At 69.9% G+C, this 16,851-nt stretch overlaps 2 protein-coding genes across 2 annotated transcripts in view; one reads left to right on the forward strand and one right to left on the reverse strand.

Annotated features, from left to right (window-relative positions):
* RADIL (Rap associating with DIL domain) overlaps positions 1 to 5,757 on the forward strand; it is a 36,595-nt gene extending 30,838 nt beyond the window's left edge. The window contains exons 9-15 of the mRNA XM_059699378.1: positions 300 to 472; positions 3,227 to 3,377; positions 4,229 to 4,413; positions 4,523 to 4,862; positions 5,019 to 5,152; positions 5,241 to 5,380; positions 5,530 to 5,757. Of these exons, the coding sequence (XP_059555361.1) occupies positions 300 to 472; positions 3,227 to 3,377; positions 4,229 to 4,413; positions 4,523 to 4,862; positions 5,019 to 5,152; positions 5,241 to 5,380; positions 5,530 to 5,635 (1,229 nt within the window). The 3' untranslated portion in view covers positions 5,636 to 5,757. The remainder of the gene's footprint in view (positions 1 to 299; positions 473 to 3,226; positions 3,378 to 4,228; positions 4,414 to 4,522; positions 4,863 to 5,018; positions 5,153 to 5,240; positions 5,381 to 5,529) is intronic.
* Positions 5,758 to 7,786: 2,029 nt separating this feature from the next.
* AP5Z1 (adaptor related protein complex 5 subunit zeta 1) lies at positions 7,787 to 15,863 on the reverse strand. The gene is made up of 17 exons (XM_059699379.1): positions 15,727 to 15,863; positions 14,633 to 14,770; positions 14,256 to 14,442; positions 13,725 to 13,866; positions 13,423 to 13,532; positions 12,974 to 13,142; positions 12,576 to 12,710; positions 12,232 to 12,269; positions 11,987 to 12,149; positions 11,297 to 11,475; positions 10,633 to 10,775; positions 10,087 to 10,227; positions 9,485 to 9,596; positions 9,230 to 9,327; positions 8,729 to 8,861; positions 8,447 to 8,661; positions 7,787 to 8,300 (listed from the first exon to the last, which is right to left on the reverse strand). The coding sequence occupies exons 1-17, from the start codon at positions 15,765 to 15,767 to the stop codon at positions 8,030 to 8,032; spliced, it is 2,415 nt and encodes an 804-aa protein (XP_059555362.1). The 5' UTR covers positions 15,768 to 15,863; the 3' UTR covers positions 7,787 to 8,029.
* Between the last annotated feature and the right edge of the window lie 988 nt (positions 15,864 to 16,851).

Here is a 16,851-nt window from a genome sequence, read left to right on the forward strand (position 1 = left end):
TCCCAGGCTCAGGGGGTCTGGGCAGGGCCTGGGTGGGCACAGGGCTCACTGTAGACTTGGACCAGGTCCCTTCAATGACTGTCATAGCCCCTCCCTCCGTCTCCACCCCCCACCTCCCATGCTCACCCCACCCCTCCAGAGGGCCCACCGCAGGCTAGTGCCTTAGAACCCATGTGGGGCTCACATCTGTCCTCTGAGGCCCGGAGGGGGGCGGCCAGGCACAGGGGACCAGCTGGGGCCTGGCTCCCCCTGGGGCGGGGCGGGCAGCCTGGGCCTCACCTCCCGCTCTCCCTCCCCAGGCCCCTCTCTGAGTTGCTTCCACTGGCCCCGAGGCGTGCAGGCCTGCGCCCGCCTGCAGCAGCTCCTGGACTGGACCAGGGGCGCGGGCTTCGGGGAGGCCGGGGAGCACTTCTTCCGGAAGCTGTCCTGCACCCTCAACCTCCTGGCCACTCCCCGTGCCCAGCTCATCCAGGTAGGAGAGCGGAGAGAGCGAGGGCAGGGTCAGCGGGCGGGCGGGCCGTGTGTTGTCACTGAGTCACCAGCCCGCAGACCAGGCGGGGGTCGGGGGGTCGGGGGTGGGGAACCTGGCTTCTGGGCCTCAGAGAACTTGCAGTTGTTTCCGTCCCACAGCCGTTCCCACCCGTGAGCAGGAAAACGGCCCCAAAATGTCTGTATGCGGGGTCTGCAGGGTCTGGACCCTGACCTGCCACAGACAACGTGACCCCACGTGGCGGGGTGGGGGCTCTGCAGAGGGGGCTGGCCAAGGACCCTGAGGTGGGAGAGGCCCTGGGTTAGCCACGGGCTCCTTTAATCGCACGAGCCCTTCCGGTGTCAGCGACGAGAGGCAGGACCGAGGAAAACAAGGGACTTGACTCGCGCTGCTGGTTCTGGAGATGGAGGCGGGGCCGCGGGCCGCAGTGCCTCCTAGAGCTGGGGAGGGCCGTGCCCCCACAGGCACTGCATTCTGACCACCCTGCCCTGGACCCTCCGGAAGGAATGCAGTCCTGCCGGCCTGGATTTGAGCCCAGAGTGACCCCCAAAAGTGTAAGAGTGTACCTTCCTGTTGCTTTAACTGCTACCTAGTGGTCATCTGTTACAGCAGCAACCGGAAACTAATACACCACCTCACCCTCCTCCCCACCAGCTGCCTGACAAATTGTCACAGATCATCCATGAAGCCAGACCCGTGGTGCTCCCTGCCTGCCTGGCCTCACCCTTAACGCGTCTCCGGAGTGGCCGTGAGCGTGTGCAGGGCCGCCGGGGAGGGCATGTCCAAACCAAGGTGGTAATGTGGCTGTTGGCCATCTCCAGGCCAAGCCCCGAGCTGCCGCCAGCACAGCCACACAGCACGATGTCTGTGTGGGGATGGCGGGCATTTCAGTTTGGTATGAAAGTGGGACAATCCACGTGTACCCGAAGATCAAGACCTAGAAGCCTCAAGAGGCACCCACCTGCTGCCGTGAGGAAGGGCACAGCTGCGCCTGTGGAGCTCCTGCGAGCGGCGGCTGGCACACCTCAGCCATCGGTTTAAAGGCCCAGAAAGCCCCGGAGCCGCGGGGACCGAGGGAACCACAAAGCTGTTCTGCTGTGGCTTTTCCTCTGGGGCGTTTGCCTCATCGGGGACCAGGGTCTGTGAGAGAGAAATCTAGGCTTCGTCCAGATGGGCCAGAGCTGGGGGCGTTCAGAGCAGCCTGGCCGTCTACAGCGAGGGAGACAAATGTGCGACCCTTGAGGAGCCTGAGAGGAGCGGTGCTTCTCCCTCATGACATCTGACAAAATCGTGAAGCTCCAGGGTGTGGGATAGGAAGGGCTTTAAACTGAGCAAACACTCTGAAAAGCCGAGTGGAACTGGTGGTAGTTTGACCTCCACTGGGTCAGGGTGATCAGTGACGATGAAGATGCATATACTAAACTGGTGGGTGCAGTTAAAGCAGTGCCAACAGGCAAAACAATAGCCTTAAGGACACATGTTAGAAAGCAGGGAAGGCTGGGCGATCACCACGAAGCAAGAAAAAGAAAAGTCAAACCCAGAGCAAGTAGAAGGAACTCTTAGCCAAAATCAGTGAAATAGCAGACAAACCTATAAGAGCAGCATGAGGGGAGAGCGGTGTGCCGGCCACGGGAGGCACCTGCTGCACAGCCCCCCGCAGGTGCGTCACTGCTCCAGGCAGCCTGACAACTGCAGAGCGCGCCGTAGGTGGGGGGAGCAGCCCCCGAGGAGCACTGCTGTGGTTCCCACGGTGCAGGAGGGGCGGAGGCAGAGGTGGGGCGTGAGGTCGGAGAGACAGGTTGGCTGGCAGACTTGCCCGTGCAGGGCCAGGTGACATGTTTTAGGCTCTGCGGGCCACAGGCATCGAAGTCCCAAGTTTAGAAACGGGGAGCCGCGCTCAGCTGGAGGGCCGTGCACCCGCGGCCGCAGGCCCCCATTGGCCAGACTGTCCAGGGAGAAGAAACCCTTCGAAAAGCCACGCATGTCCTCACAAAGATAAACGCAGCACCACCACGAACACTAGCAGGCTCTGTAAGAAAGAGAATAGAAAGGATCCGTGGACATTACAGTATAGCAGCAGAGCTGGAAGATGAAGTTGAGGAAATCACCCGGAAAGTAGCGCAGGGAGCTAACGCGGGGCACTCGGTGCCCGTAGCTGGAGAAACACAGCTCAGGGCGGCTGGGATTCTAGGAGCTGGGAAATCAGCAAGAACCACCCCCTGGCCAACTGCTGTCCTGAGCTGGTGTGTGGCCTGGGGTGTTAGCAAGAGGACAGCGTGGACACTGGATGACCACAGCCTGGGCCTCTTGCTGTTGGCAGTAAAATCGAGCGAGAGCGCAGGCAAGGAAGAAAGGCAAAGGAAAGGACCAACGCTCCAACAGTAGGAGTCCAGGAAGAGTTGAGAAAACAGTGGCCCAGGAGCAAACACAAGCGAGGACAGCCCAGCCTGCAGCCTCGCACCGGCCCACATGTGGTCCCAGCACGTGGCCCCGCGCGTGGAGCCAGACAGTGGACAGAGAAACCCGCCAGCTTCGGAGAGGAACACGACTTACCAGCGGCACCGCCTGCGACCCCGAGCTGACCTCCCGCTGCACATGGGCCCGGAGGCCTGCGTGCTGGTGGGGACATGCCTTTTGCCTGTGCTCCCGAGGTCGCAGAGGCAGACCACCCCTAGGGGTGGGTCCTGCTGGTGCCTGCTGGGCCCTGACCTCGAACGCCTGCCTCCTGTCCCTTAGATGAGCTGGGCAAGCCTGCAGGCCGCATTCCCTGCCCTGAGCCCCGCGCAACTGCACCGGCTCCTCACTCAGTACCAGCTGGCCTCGGCCATGGGCCCCATGAGCGTCTGGGAGCCGGGCGCCCAGGACCGCCCCGAGGCCTTCGACTCAGGTGAGCCCCTCCTTGTGGGGACCGCTGGGGGCCGTCTTCCTCCTCGGTGCCCTGCCCCGTCCCCCACGGGGGACCCCCACAGCGGGGGGGGGGGGTCAAGGAGCCCACTGTCCATGGCTCAGGCCAGAGGTGCCCCCTGCCCCTCTTGGAGCCTGAGGATGGGCCTCACCCAGTGCCCAGCCCAGGAAGAGAGCAGCCCACATGCTGGGCACCGCCGCACCGCCCATGGAGCGTCCCGATCACGTATGCTCACACGGTGCACAGGACGCACTATGTGTGGTTTTATAGATTAGACCTTAGAGATGGACGTGCGCTTCACCAGCTTTATCTATGTGGTAACGAGGACGGAGGGAAGGACGGCGGAGGACACGAGACAGTGGGCGCGCGCCCTGCTTACCTTAAGTGGGCGTGGAGGCAGCGACCACCTCCGGGCAGGGCTGCCGGCTCCATGGGACGCGTTTGCCCCATTTTCTGGTTCACGGCCGAGGCCCGCGTTGGAGCAGAGCCTTCCTGCTGGGAGGGGCTCATGTTCAAGTCCAGAGCAGCGTGCACAGGGGCCTCTCGATCCCGGTGCCGCGGGGGCTGCGGGCAGCATGGCCCGGAGGCCGGTGGGAGCAGGTGCCGGATGCTCAGCTCCCGGAGGCAGCTGGTGGGGTGCAGGCTGGGGTGCGGCCCAGCTCCAGGGGGCGGGGCCTTGTTCATGCTGGGCGGTCGCTGGGATCCAGGAGGAACCCAGCGCGGTTTGGGTGGTCACCCTGCCCGGCCCCTCCCCGCTGTCCCGGCAGGTCAGTCTGCGGGCCCCCTGGGGAGGCGGGCGGCCCGCGGGTGAGGCATCGGTGCTGTCCCCGCAGAGGACGTGCTCGAGTCCTACGAGAACCCCCCGCCCATCGTCCTGCCCAGCGAGGGCTTCCAGGTGGACCTGGAGGCGGACTGCCCGGACGACAGCGTCTACCAGCACCTGCTCTACCTGCGCCACTTCCTGTGGGGCCTGCGGAGCAAGCCCGGCGCCCGCGCGGGGGCGCCCCAGGCCCCCGAGGTACCGCCGGTTGCCGGTCTGGGTCCGAGGCTCCGCGGGAGGGAAAGCCGGGCCCCTGGTTTTCCCTCCAGGACAGGAGCCCGGTGCCTGAGCTGTCTCTCTCCTCCAGGACCTGCACCCCCCCTCCCCCGAGGGGCACCCCGAGGGCCAGAGCTGCCCCGTGGCTGCCAGGGGCCCTGGCCGGGAGGCCCGTGAAGCCGGCCCAGCGCACCCCCCTCCCTCGGCCGGGGCTCCCCGCACTCAGGGGCCCCCAGGAAGGCCGCGGGGCGGGAGCCACCCACACCCCCAGGCTGGGCCCGCGCACACTGACTCCTCCTGCCTGCTCACGCCTCCCGGCACCCCGCTCGAGCCCCTGGGCCCCGGGCCCCACCCTGGCGGCCCCCGGGGGAAGGCGCGCCCGGAAGGGAGGAGGCCCGGACCAGGCGGCCCCCGGGGGGCGACGCCGGAAGGTGAGACCATCCGTTCGCACCTGCCCTCGGCCGCAGGGCTCCGGGTCCCCCCGCCCGCCCCGGGGCCGCGGCCAGCGCGTCCTGGCGGCTCCGTTCCTGCCCGCGGCCTGGACTCGGGCGGCCGCAGGCCTCACCCGCCCTTGGCTTGTCCCCCAGGGGACGTGGCCCCCGAGGACGAGCCCCCGCCCCCCGGCAGCCGCAGCTCCAGCGCCGAGGACTTCGGCCGCGTCTTCCTGGTGGAGCTGGAGCGAGGCCCCTCGGGGCTGGGCATGGGCCTGATGGACGGGATGGTGAGTGGCCGGCGGCTCCGTGGGACGCGGGAAGGGGCAGGGCCTGCGGGAGCCGCCTCCGGCCGGCGCTGAGGCCTCTGCCCCGCAGCACACGGCCCTGGGCGCGCCCGGCCTCTACATCCAGACGCTGCTCCCGGGCAGCCCCGCGGCCGCGGACGGGCGGCTGTCGCTGGGGGACCGCATCCTGGAGGTGAACGGCAGCAGCCTGGCGGGCGTCAGCTACCTGAGGTACCCACGCCCCGGCCCCGGCCATCACCCGCTCCGGCCGCCACAGGCCAGCAGGGCGCGTCTCCGGGCGGGTGGGCGGCGAGGTGGGGCGCCCCCCGCACCCAGGAGGCTCCGCGCCCTCCTGAGCGGCCGTCACCCCCCGCCTTCAGGGCCGTGGACCTGATCCGCCACGGCGGCAAGAAGATGCGGTTCCTGGTGGCCAAGTCCGACGCGGACACCGCCCAGAAGATCCGCTTCCGCTCGCCGCCCCCCTAGGCCGCTTCGGGCCGAGTGTGCACTTTATTTATATGGCGGCGCCCCGCGTGGGCGCTGCAGGGCTTTCATGTTTGACGACTTTAATGGAGACAGAGATTCAATAAACTATCTTTCATACTGGAGAGCGGCGGTGCATGAGGTCAGCATGGTGCGTGGGGTCAGCGCGGTGCGTGAGGTCAGGGCGGTGCGTGGGGTCAGCGCGGTGCGTGAGGTCAAGGCGGTACGTGGGGTCAGGGGCTGCGGGGAGAGCCCACAGGAACCACCCAATCCCCGGCCCGTCCGCTCAGGAGGCCCCGGGAGGACGGGCGGGCGATGCAGGACGGTTGACGGACGGCCACCTCCGCGCTGCCCAGGAACCAGGAGCCGCAGGGACACGCGGGACGCCGCCCCGGAAAGGGCTGCAGCCCGTCCGCGTGCACGTCGCTCCTGGGAATCATGCCCCGCACAGTCCCGAGAAGGGCCCACCCTGGCGCCCGGGCTCCTGGCCGGCCCGGGCCTGGGTTCCTCTGTGACCCCCAAAGCCGCGGCTCGGCCCAGGCTCTAACCCGCGGCCCAGGCGCGGCCACCTGCCCCTGCCCGGCCATCTCCCCACCTGCCCTTACCCGACCGCCTGCCCCTGCCCGGCCGCCTGCCCCTGCCCGGCCATCTCCCCACCTGCCCTTACCCGACCGCCTGCCCCTGCCCGGCCGCCTGCCCCTGCCCGGCCATCTCCCCACCTGCCCTTACCCGACCGCCTGCCCCTGCCCGGCCGCCTGCCCCTGCCCGGCCATCTCCCCACCTGCCCTTACCCGACCGCCTGCCCCTGCCCGGCCGCCTGCCCCTGCCCGGCCATCTCCCCACCTGCCCTTACCCGACCGCCTGCCCCTGCCCGGCCGCCTGCCCCTGCCCGGCCATCTCCCCACCTGCCCTTACCCGACCGCCTGCCCCTGCCCGGCCGCCTGCCCCTGCCCGGCCATCTCCCCACCTGCCCTTACCCGACCGCCTGCCCCTGCCCGGCCACCTACCCCTGCCCGGCCGCCTGCCCCTGCCTGACCGCGGCGGGCGGGGCGGCGACAGTGGCTCCTGCGCTCCATGCGCGGGGCGGGCGCCTTGAGCGGGTCCAGCAGCGGGTGGCCGCGTCCTCTTCGCAGCGCAGGGAGCCGGGACGGGGAGACCCTGGGGACGGCGGGTCCGGACAGTCACCTGCAGACGCAGCCCTCGCCCGGCGAGGGGTTTGGTGGAGGCCCCCCGCGCCCCCCACCGGGAACGGAGCCGTGGGGGAGCCCCAAGCCCCACGCCGCCCCCTGGCGGGCGCAGGAGAGGCCCCAGGACCCCTGCCTGCGGGCGGCCTCCCGCCAAATGCTGGGTCGGTGTATTTTAAAGTGATTTTAATACATAACGGAACGCGGTAACAGAAATGCTGCAGCTCCAGACGGAGCTGAGGCGGGCGGGGTCCGCCCTTCCTGGGGGAGTCTGTGTCCTGGGCGCGCCCACCTGCGCATCCCGAAAGCGTCCTGAGGCCGGACACCCCTGCCAGGCCGGCCTGCCCCCGTTTGCCTGGGTTCGAGGGACCACCCGGCCGGGGCAGGGCCTGGGGCGGAGCCTGGCGCGAGGGGCGGGGCGCGGCCCAGGCTCGCGGCGCAGCAGCGCCACCTCGTGGCCGGGGAGCTGACCTACAAGCCAGGCCTCCGACCCGAATGGAGCAGTGGGGGGCTCGCTGGGGCCACCCCCTAACCCCCTTGTCCAGCGAGATCCCCCTCGGGGCAAGCCTGGGTTTGCTGAGCCCGGGTCCGGGCAGGTGCCGGTCACTGGGAGCCGGGCGCGGGCGCCCTGCCTGGTGGGCCTGCCCCCGCTCTCGGTGGCAGGAGATGCGCCCGCCCCAGGCCCACGCTTCTCTGCTGTCAGAGCATAAGGCGCCCTGAAGACACGCGCCTCCCGGCGGCAGCCAACACTGTGGGTCCCAGCGCCCTTCCAGGCTGCGGGTCCGAGAGCTTTGCTCCTGGGCCGTCCACCCCACGGCCGACTGGGAGGAGGGAGCGGCCCCAGGTGTCCCACCGGCCAGGCCAGCGCCCTGTGTCCAGGCCGGGCTGGCTGCGGAAGGGGGCGGGGTGGGTGCGTGTACCTGGCCCTCTCCCAGGGCAGGGGCAGCGAAGGGAACAGTCTGTCTTGTCCACAGTGACTTCCCAGCGGGTTTATTGGGGCTGAATGTCCTGCAGCTCCCGCCCGCCCAGGGCCTAGCGTCAGGCCAGGACGTTCCCGCAGAGCTCAGCATGGTCCCGAGGGAGAGGGCCGAGACCGTGGCAGCCCACCCCACCGCGGGGCCCCTGGTTCCCTCCTGACCATGAGGCCCTGGCTCAGCCGGAGCACCAGGCTCCGAATCTGCAGCCCCGCTGGCTTCAGCCTGGTCGCTGCCCCTCAGCCCGGCAGGAGGCCCGCCTCCTTCTCCACCAGCCGGCTGACCGTGCGCAGGGCCAGCGGCAGCGCCGTGTTGGTGTCGCGGTGGTAGCGGGGCGCGGCCGCCTCCACGCTGGGCGTGAGCACAAACTGGGCCACGCTGGGCATCTTGAGCAGGTTCAGCAGCTCGGTGGCCCGTGTGCCGATGGCTCTCTCGTCCTCCCGACAGCGCAGGGAGCCCGCGGCCGGGCTCCGGGCCAGGGTCCTCATCTTGGACAGGAACAGAGAGACCCTGGGGACAAGGGGCTGGCCAGTCAGCTGCAGGGGCCCGGTCAGCTGAGGCACCCGCTGGAGAGGGGAGGTGGCAGTGCACACAGCCCACGCCACCTGGACGCAGAGCGGCCGGTCCCTCTCCCTACCCACCCCGCCTCCCCGTACCTGGGGATCAGGTCTTGGCTGCGGGAGGCCAGCTTGGTCAGCGTGGTCATAAGCGCGGTGACGAGCTGCGGGGGACACTGGGGGAGGGTGGCCGAGGGGCGGGACGGGGTGACCTCGAACAGCAGGGCCTCCAGGGCTTCGAAGAACTTGTTAATCTGGTCCACGGTGCAGCGCCGGTCCCAGCTCACCGCCAGGTACTCGCCAACGGCCCACACCTGCGGGGAGAGCACCTCAGCCCCTGCCAGGCCCGCCACGCCAGGAGGGGGCAGCCGGTGGCCTTACCACGGAGGTGAGCATGCTCCCACCGCCGCGCAGGCCGCCCCCGCTGCCCACGAACTCCAGCAGCTCCTTCGCCAGCTCCACCACCAGGCAGGGCCTCCGCTGGCACAGGCCCAGGAACTGGGCGCTCAGCACCCTGCAGGGCACAGGACTCCGTGGCTGCAGACGCCGTGCGCGGGCCCAGCCACGGCCCACCCAGGACAGCCGGGAGGCGGGCGGGACAGCCTGGACATAAAGGCAGTTCCGGCCCCTAAAAGAACCGCTCGCCCCCTGGGGAGGAGCCGGGGACAGCTCTGTCCTCAGTCCTCAGAGAGTGAAAGGGGGACGGGCGGTGTGGGAGGCTCTGTGGGGGAGGGAGGGCCTGGGAGCACAGATGTGAGACGGAGGGGTGTGGGGCGCTGAGGCTGGGCCGGGGGTGGCAGTGCTGCCGCAGCCGGAGGGGGACGGGACGCGTCGAGCCAGTGGGACCAGGACGGGAGCCCGTGTGGCTGCAGGAAGACTCACTGGTGCACGCGGGCCTCGTAGCCTGGCACCTGGTAAAGCGAGTCACTTCTCTCCAGGAGCAGCCGTGCCAGCTGGTTGGTCAGGGCCCCATCAGCGAACTGAGAGCGAGAGCGAGAGGCAGACTCAGCCCCCCTTGCGAACACCTGCTGCTGCTCTCGGTTCCGTCCAGGCGGGGCCGGGGGGCCGGGGCGGGGCTGGAGGGGCCTCTGGCTGATGCACCGGGCGAGTGAGGCCGGGGCCTGGGCAGGGCCTCACCTGGGTCACCGCCGAGAAGAAGGCCTGCAGCAGGGTGGGCACCGCCTCGGCGCACTGCAGCACCCGGGCGCAGCCGGCCATGGGCTGCAGCAGCAGGTGGAGTGGCGCCAGCCTGGGGACAGGGCACAGCCCGCTGAGTGCCGCCCAGGCCCCACCCCTGGTGCCCAGGGACACGCTCTGCACACGGGAGCCCGTGCGACCCCCCCGCCCCCAGGCCGGTCTGCGGGAAGGCAGGTGGGTGCGGGTGCGTGGACCAAGTTCTGAAACCACTCGCACGGCTCATCAGGGGGTCGCCTGTCACGCCTGCCTCGTGCTCCCAAGCTCCGCCCTGGCACCTGCACTCCTCAGGACGGCCCTGCCCCTGGGACCCGGGGAGTTGGTGCCTGGGGCGAGGCCTTGCTCCAGCCCTAGGGCTCCTCGCCTGGGGGCGCGAAGCCTGTTTCTCCGTCTGTATAATGGAGCCACCAGAGTGTCCACCCGCAGGGTCGCAAGAACGGGTGACGTGTGCGTAAATGAGAGCCCAGCCGGGGCCTCGCGGCTGCTGCCTGCTGGGAGGGCGACGGCAGCTCTCTCTCCAGGCCCCCCCAGCCCAGGGACCCTACCTCTCGGGGGCCCCGCTGGCCTCGGCGCGCAGCAGGTGCTGGAGGAGGCCCTGGAGCTGCGGGTCCTGGGAGGCATCCGGGCAGCTGGTGGTCCTGAGGGAGGCGTCCCAGAGCGGCCTCTCGGACGCAGCGGGTGACAACCTGGTGGACAGACGCCCGAGGCAGGCTCAGGTGTGGCTCTGGGCACAGGCCCACGAGGCTGGACTTGGCCCCCACCCTCACGGGCACCCAGTGGCCAGGGAGAGACGCGCAGATGTCACTGTGACATCACAGCGCCCGACCCAGTGAGGAGCCTTGGGGTGACGAGAAAGGACTGGGGGACCCAGGCCCTGTGAGGAGGGCAGGGCTCGTGCTGAGGGAGGACAGGCTGAGGCTCCGGCCTGGGGCAGCGGGCAGCGGCTGCCAGGAGCACAGAGGCTTTCTGCGTGGGAGGCGAACCAGGGCAGAGCACAGAGCAGCCGGGCAGCAGGAGGGGCTGTGCTGGAGGGACGGGGGGTGGGGGTGGGGGCAGGGGAGGGGACGGGCCAGGCAGCGGAGCAGGCTCACCGGAGCTGCAGGTCCAGGGCCGCGGTCAGACACGGCAGGTCCAGCAGCGCGTGCAGCATCTCCGCGGCCGTGCTGGCGTCCACCAGCGAGGGCAGGAGTGCCACGAATTCGGAGGTGAGGGGCGGGCTGTTCCAGGCCAGGAGCTGAGGGGCGGGCAGGGCAGCTCAGCAGGGGCCAGGGGCCGGCAGCTGTGCCCTCGTCGCTGCAGCCACAGGGGCTGACGTAGGGCAGGGGTGCCTGCACCGCCCCCCCCACCCCCCCCACCCCCCCCCCCGTTCACACTTCACTGGGATCCGGCATCTGAAAATACTCCCACTTTTTTTCACTATTCCCTTTGCTCTGCATTCACTTTTGTAAAACAACCAAATATCCATGTGTCACACACCAAAAGCCAACGGCGCCAGAGGGCTGGGCCCCGGGCAGGGCTGCGGGGTGCCAGGCTCCGGGCAGATTCTATGGGAACTAAACCCGTGGGGCCTCCCCTTCCCGAGAGGAGCCCACAGGCTCCGCCGGATGGAGACCGTTCACCTGGGAGGCACTGACACCGGCACCCACGCCCGCCCTCCGCCCTGCATTCCAGGCCGCCCGCCCCGAGCCCCCCAGGACAGGGAGCCTGGGACACTGCGTCCCCGCCCCCGCCCCGGTGCCCCCGCCCCGCGCGTGCCTTGAGGAGGCTGGGGAAGCTCCCTCGGAGGGCGCTGAGGTTGCGGCCAAGCAGGGGCAGGCTGTCCCTGCAGAACTGGACGAGCTCGAAGGCCAGCATCGGGCTGTGGAAGTGCTCGGCCGGGACCCTGCTGAACACGTGCTGGCACATGGCCTCCGAGTCCACGGCGGCGGCCTCCCCTGAAAGCACAGGGTCAGGGCGGCCGGGACACAGAGCCCCTGCGCCCCCTCCGCTCCTCCTCCCAGAAACGCCCGCTGAGCTGCCTGAGGGCTGGGCCGACCCCCTTGGAAGCTGAGGACTGGGCGGCGGTAACAGTTAACTCCTACATAAGCCCCTTTAAACCCGCCCCATCGGTGCCAACCGCCCATCACAGCGATGCCACCCACAGGGGCGAGGGGAGCGCGGGGAGCCCGCCGCCATGACCTGACCCGCACCTTCTTGTTTAAAATCCTCACTCGCAGACGTTTCCCATTGGTTTTTGGTGCGAGTGGGAGAAAGAGGGACAGACAGAAACATCGATGCGTGGCCTCCTGCACGAGCCCCGACCACGGCCCTGGGCCAGGGAGGAGCCCACAACCGAGGTACGTGCCCTTGACCCGAATCAAACCTGGGACCCTTGGTCCACAGGCCGACGGCCAGGGCCTGACCTGCACTTTCTCCTGCGAGCCGGGCAGCCGACCCCCAGCTCACCGTGGCTGAGGAAGAACTGGGCGAGGGGCAGCAGCGCCCGCACGCAGGTGGGGTCCCCGCACAGCCGCGCCTGCAGCGCCTTCAGGCAGGAGAGGGTGCGGTACAGGAAGGAGGGGTCCTGCCTGCAGAGCACGTCCAGCACCAGCACGGCCTCCACCAGGCACTGCGGGCACCAGGCCACCGTCAGAGGGAGGGGGGAGCCCCGAGGAGGGGCGCCCCTCCCGCCCCCCGCCGTGGGCACTCACGGCTTTCTGCAGGTCCGAGTCTGCCCTCCGCAGGGCTCCTGGGGAGAGAGAGAGGCGGCTGGCCTCTGCACCAGCATCGAGCGGCCCAACAGGAGGCGCACGTGTCCCGGAAGCTCAGGGAGCAGGCGGGGGACCCCACTGCGAGCGGAGGGACAGGCAGAGCTCGGCAGAGAGGCGTCCCGGGGGAGGTGTGGTGGGTGCTGGGGACGCAGCCCAAGCCTGGGCCCAGGTCTGTCCAGGGCTGAGCTGCGGGGTTCATGCCCCCCGAGAACACAGCTGCCGGGCCCGGCCTCCTGTGAGCCCATGGTAGGGCCTGGCGGGGGGGGGGGAACACCCCGACTCACGCCGGTTGCTCTGCTCGATGAGGCGCTGGCAGTACTCGAAGGCCTTCTCCCGCAGGCGCTCGGGCGGCGGCAGGCGGCCGGTGGAGGCGGCCGACAGCACGGACAGGGTGGAGCCCTCCTGCTCCGACTTGTCATCTGGAGAGAGGACCGTGGTGCTCAGGGGGCCGAGGCCCAGAGGACACCGGAGCTCCCAGTGCCCGGGGTCAGCCACGCCGCCTGGCCCTCCCTGGACACCCTCCCTGCAGAGGCTCCTGCCCCAGGAAGCCCGGGTGAGCTGCTCGTTTGCGGAGGAGAAAGGGCCCCGTGCGGAGCCTGCAGGACCTGCCCGACCTCTACTGCTCTGGCACCAACGAGGCTTGGCCCCAGTGGCCTGTCCCCCGGGGCGTGCCAGGTCCCACCTGTGTCCGGGGCGCCCGGGCCCCCGGGGCCGCTGAGCTGCAGCCAGGCCCGCAGCATGGAGAAGGCCTGCACGTTCAGCCACTGGTCCTCGGTGAAGCGCTGGGCCGTGGACAGCACCGTGAAGAAATCCGTGGCCACAGCCCCATCGACCTCGGTGACAGGTCCCGGCTGCGGGCACAAGGGAGGGCGGGGCACCCTTGTCTCCGAGCACCAGGCGCGCCCCCTCAGCGCGGTGCGTACCCGCCGGCTTGGAGCCAGGGACACGGCCTCCGTCAGGCATGTGACCTTCACCAGCAGGTCCAGGCCTCCATGACCCTCAGAGCGCTGTGGCCGGGGCACGGCCCACTGTAACCCACCGCTCTCCCCGCCCCCGCCACGTGGCGCCACGGCAGGTGGAGGAGAGGAAGGCAGGGGACCCGAGGGCTGGAGGCTGAGACCCTCCACTCACCTGCCGGGCCCGGGGCGTGAAGAAGCCCCCAGAGGAGTGGGGGAGCCCCTGTGGGACGCTGGCGTAGCGCAGCCAGTCCACCAGCCTCTTGTTGAGCAGGTTGGCCTGGTCTGCAGGGGCGGGGACAGGGCCGAGGGGAGCAGGTGAACCCCACACTCGGGCTGCACGGGCACTGCTCGTGTCGCTGGAAGGCAAGCCGCCCCGATGGCCACTCGGACACAGCGCCCCGTCCCACCCCCTCCCCGCCTGGGCTCATCTCTATTCTGGGACGGGCCAGAAGCTGCTTTTGCAGGAAGGGGTACCTTCACGGAAGGTGCCGGGGGCCAGGCTGGCGACCTTGGACACGACTGGGAGCAGGGGCCGCAGACTCGGCCCCTCGGGCTGCCGGCTCTCAAGGACTCTGAAGACGCGCTGGCCCACGCTTCTGACCTGCTTTCTGTCGCCCTGCCAATCAAACCGGGTGGGCGTGAGCGCCCAGCAACATCTGGGAAGGGGACCGTCCTCTCTGTCAGCATCGCTCTGGGCCGCCTCTTACGGACTATTCATGTTGCCACGGCAGCCCCGGGCCTGAGTTACCTCCACCGTGTCCCGGGCACTCCGCGTCTAGGAACCTGGGAGGGGTCACGGGGACGGGGAGCCGGGGGAGGCAGGGGCAGGCGTTTCTGCCAGTCGAGCATCCATGCGCTGGCCCCCAAGGCCCCCATCAGGACCAGTGAATGGAGGGGAACCCCAGCTGAGCCCAGACGCATGGGGACCGCTCACCGGCCTGCTGCTTCTCCCCGGACCCAGGGCCACCAAGAGCCGGCGGTCGGCCTGGGCGGTGGGCCACGTACCTGGGCCAGGAGCACAGAGGCCACCAGGCTCAGCTGCCGCGGGCTCTGGACGTGGTCGCAGGACAGGCTCAGGCCGAGGCAGGGCGACATCTCCCTCAGGATGGCGGCGCAGAGCAGCTGCAGCGGCTCGGGGCGCGCGGGCGGGCACAGGGCGGTCTGCAGCAGGTCCACGCACGCCTTCTCCAGCCTGCGGCGGCCGGACGCAGGCAGCGGGTCACGCCGCGGCCAGAGCACAGCTCCCGGGCCCCCCTCCCCCTGCCCCAAGGGGCCGGGGGAGAGGACTTTATATGTGAGGCCCTTAAGCGCTGGTGTAAGGGCACAGACTCAAGTGCCAAGGTTTGCGCCCCCCGCCGGGCATGCCCCAGGTGACCACTCACTTCCTGTCATACTTGGTGGCCGAGACGATGAGGAAGAGCCTGCGCAGGGCGTCCAGGGCCTCGGGCCCCGGCTCCTCCTTCCGCAGCAGCGCGCTGACCCGCGAGCAGAACTGCCGCAGCTCCTCCTCCCGGAGCGCCCTGCGCCAAGTGGGCGCGTCAGCCCCTGCACGGCCTCGCCCAGGGCCCAGAGCTGCCGCCCTGAGTGACACACGGCCCCGGGGCGCAGGCCCGGGGTCACGGGGAGAGGGGGTCCACCATCCACACGCCGCTCCTGACGAACCGCTGGCTGGATCCCCACCCGGTTCCTCTCTCCCCGGACTCAGCGGTCCAAGGGCCACTCCCGCCCCCGCTGGATGGGGCTGTCCCGGGCACCTGCACCCCTGGTTCCCATGACAACAACCCACATTCCCGTGCTGTTCTCCCAGGAGCAGGGGAACGAAGACAGACTGAGTTTAGGCGTCAAACGTAAGAGAGATTTAATCTGAAATAAGTTGCTTTCGAAAGGTTCCTTCAATGAGATTTGAACTGCGGGGACCAAGAGTGAAGTGTAATATGATAAAGGCCACGTGCTGCGAGGCGTTGTAAGGCAGCCTGTTCATTCCTTGCTCTGATATGTAACTTGCTTATTAACCAAAAAGGAAACACGCGTGAGCATTGCCAACAGGCAAGGCACCTGGGAGCTCCCTCTCCGTCCACAGAGCGAGGAGGAGCGTCACCCGCCCCTGTGCCCGCCCCGGGCTCTCCGTCCACTTGGACCAACCAGATTGGAGCCCAGGAACCTGGAGCCGAGAGAGACAGGGTGTCCCAGCCGCAGGCTACAAGGTTTGGCGAACATCCGAAGGCGGGTCCTGGCTCCGCCGCCCGGGGTCCCCTCCGCCGCCCCCCGGCGTCCCCTCCGCCCCCCGGGGGTCCCCTCCGCCGCCCGGGGTCCTCTCTACCGCCCGGGGTCCCCTCGCCGAGCCTCCGGCCGAGCCACCGGCGGGGACAGCCCCGCGGCGTTTCCCCTCATCCTCCCGCCCGGCTCAGGGCACCTCCTCCGCGACCCGCCGCCCCGCCCGGGCCCGACCTCCCGTCCCCGAGGGAGAGGCGGGCACCTGGCCTGGCGGAGCAGGCTCTCCGTCCCCGCCGTGGACATCGCGCCGCCCGGGCGCCCCAAGCGCTCGCCTCTCCACCTGCCCCGGCCGCAGTCCCGCCGGCTTCCGGGTGGAGTCACGTGACACGTCACGCGAAAGAGGCGGACCGGCCGCTGGCCAATGGGCTTTGGCGGAGCTCCGCGGGGCGGGGCCTGTGCGCCTGGTCGCGGGTCCTGGTTGGCTCGTGGGCGCCTTCGATTTGGAGTCCCCGGCACCCCGGCACCGGGCGCTCGGAACCTCGGCACTGCGGGACCCCGGCACCCCGGCGCCCCCGGAACCCGCGCCCCGCACCTCGCACCCCGCCCCGGGCGGCTCCCGATGGCCCGGGCGCCCGGCCGATGCTGGGTCGCTTCGGGAACACAGTGCCGTGTTGCGGGCGTTGCGGGCCGAATGCCCGGCAGGACCTGGAAACATGACAATCGCTGCGGCGTGTGCGCTGCGGGCGGAGGCGCGCCCCGCAGTTGGCGAGGCCGCGGGGCGCTCAGCGGGCCCCCTAACCCCGCTACGCCTCCCGCGCCGCCTCCGGCGCCGCTCGCTGCCGGCGGGAGCCCCGTTGCAGACGCCGACGGCTCGGGAAGGGGTCCTGTGGCTGCAGGAGCCGTGCTGGCCACAGCGCTGCCACCTGCAGGCGCGGGCGGACACGGGGCGGCGACTGGGGCGGTCCGGGGCGACACGGGCCGTGACAGCCGCGACCGGCCGGTCCTACCGGCGGAAGCCCGGGGGGCGGGGGGCGGCGAAGGCCCTGGAGGCTTCGTGGGTAAACGCAGGAGGACGCGACGGGCGCAGGACTGGGGACAAGGCTGCGGGTGGGAGGAGGCGCGGGGGAGTCGGGCCGAGGGGACCCACGTGTGTGGCGTCTCGTTCACCGTTCACGGAACAGGCGGGGGCCGGTCTCCTGGGTTTGGGTGAGGAAGCGTGAAGGGGAGGCCTCTCCTGTCCTCAGGGAACTACAGCCACGGAGACGAAGGGCAGATCTGCAGCCCTCCTGGCGGCCCGGCCCCGGGGAAATGCTAGATCCGCAGCGCAGCCGGCAGTGAGCGCGGTCCCGGGGGTGGGGGTCGGGGGGGCGAGGCGCTCACTGCGATT

The sequence above is a fragment of the Myotis daubentonii genome, chromosome 5, assembly GCF_963259705.1.
Source record: "Myotis daubentonii chromosome 5, mMyoDau2.1, whole genome shotgun sequence".
Lineage (NCBI taxonomy): Eukaryota > Metazoa > Chordata > Mammalia > Chiroptera > Vespertilionidae > Myotis > Myotis daubentonii.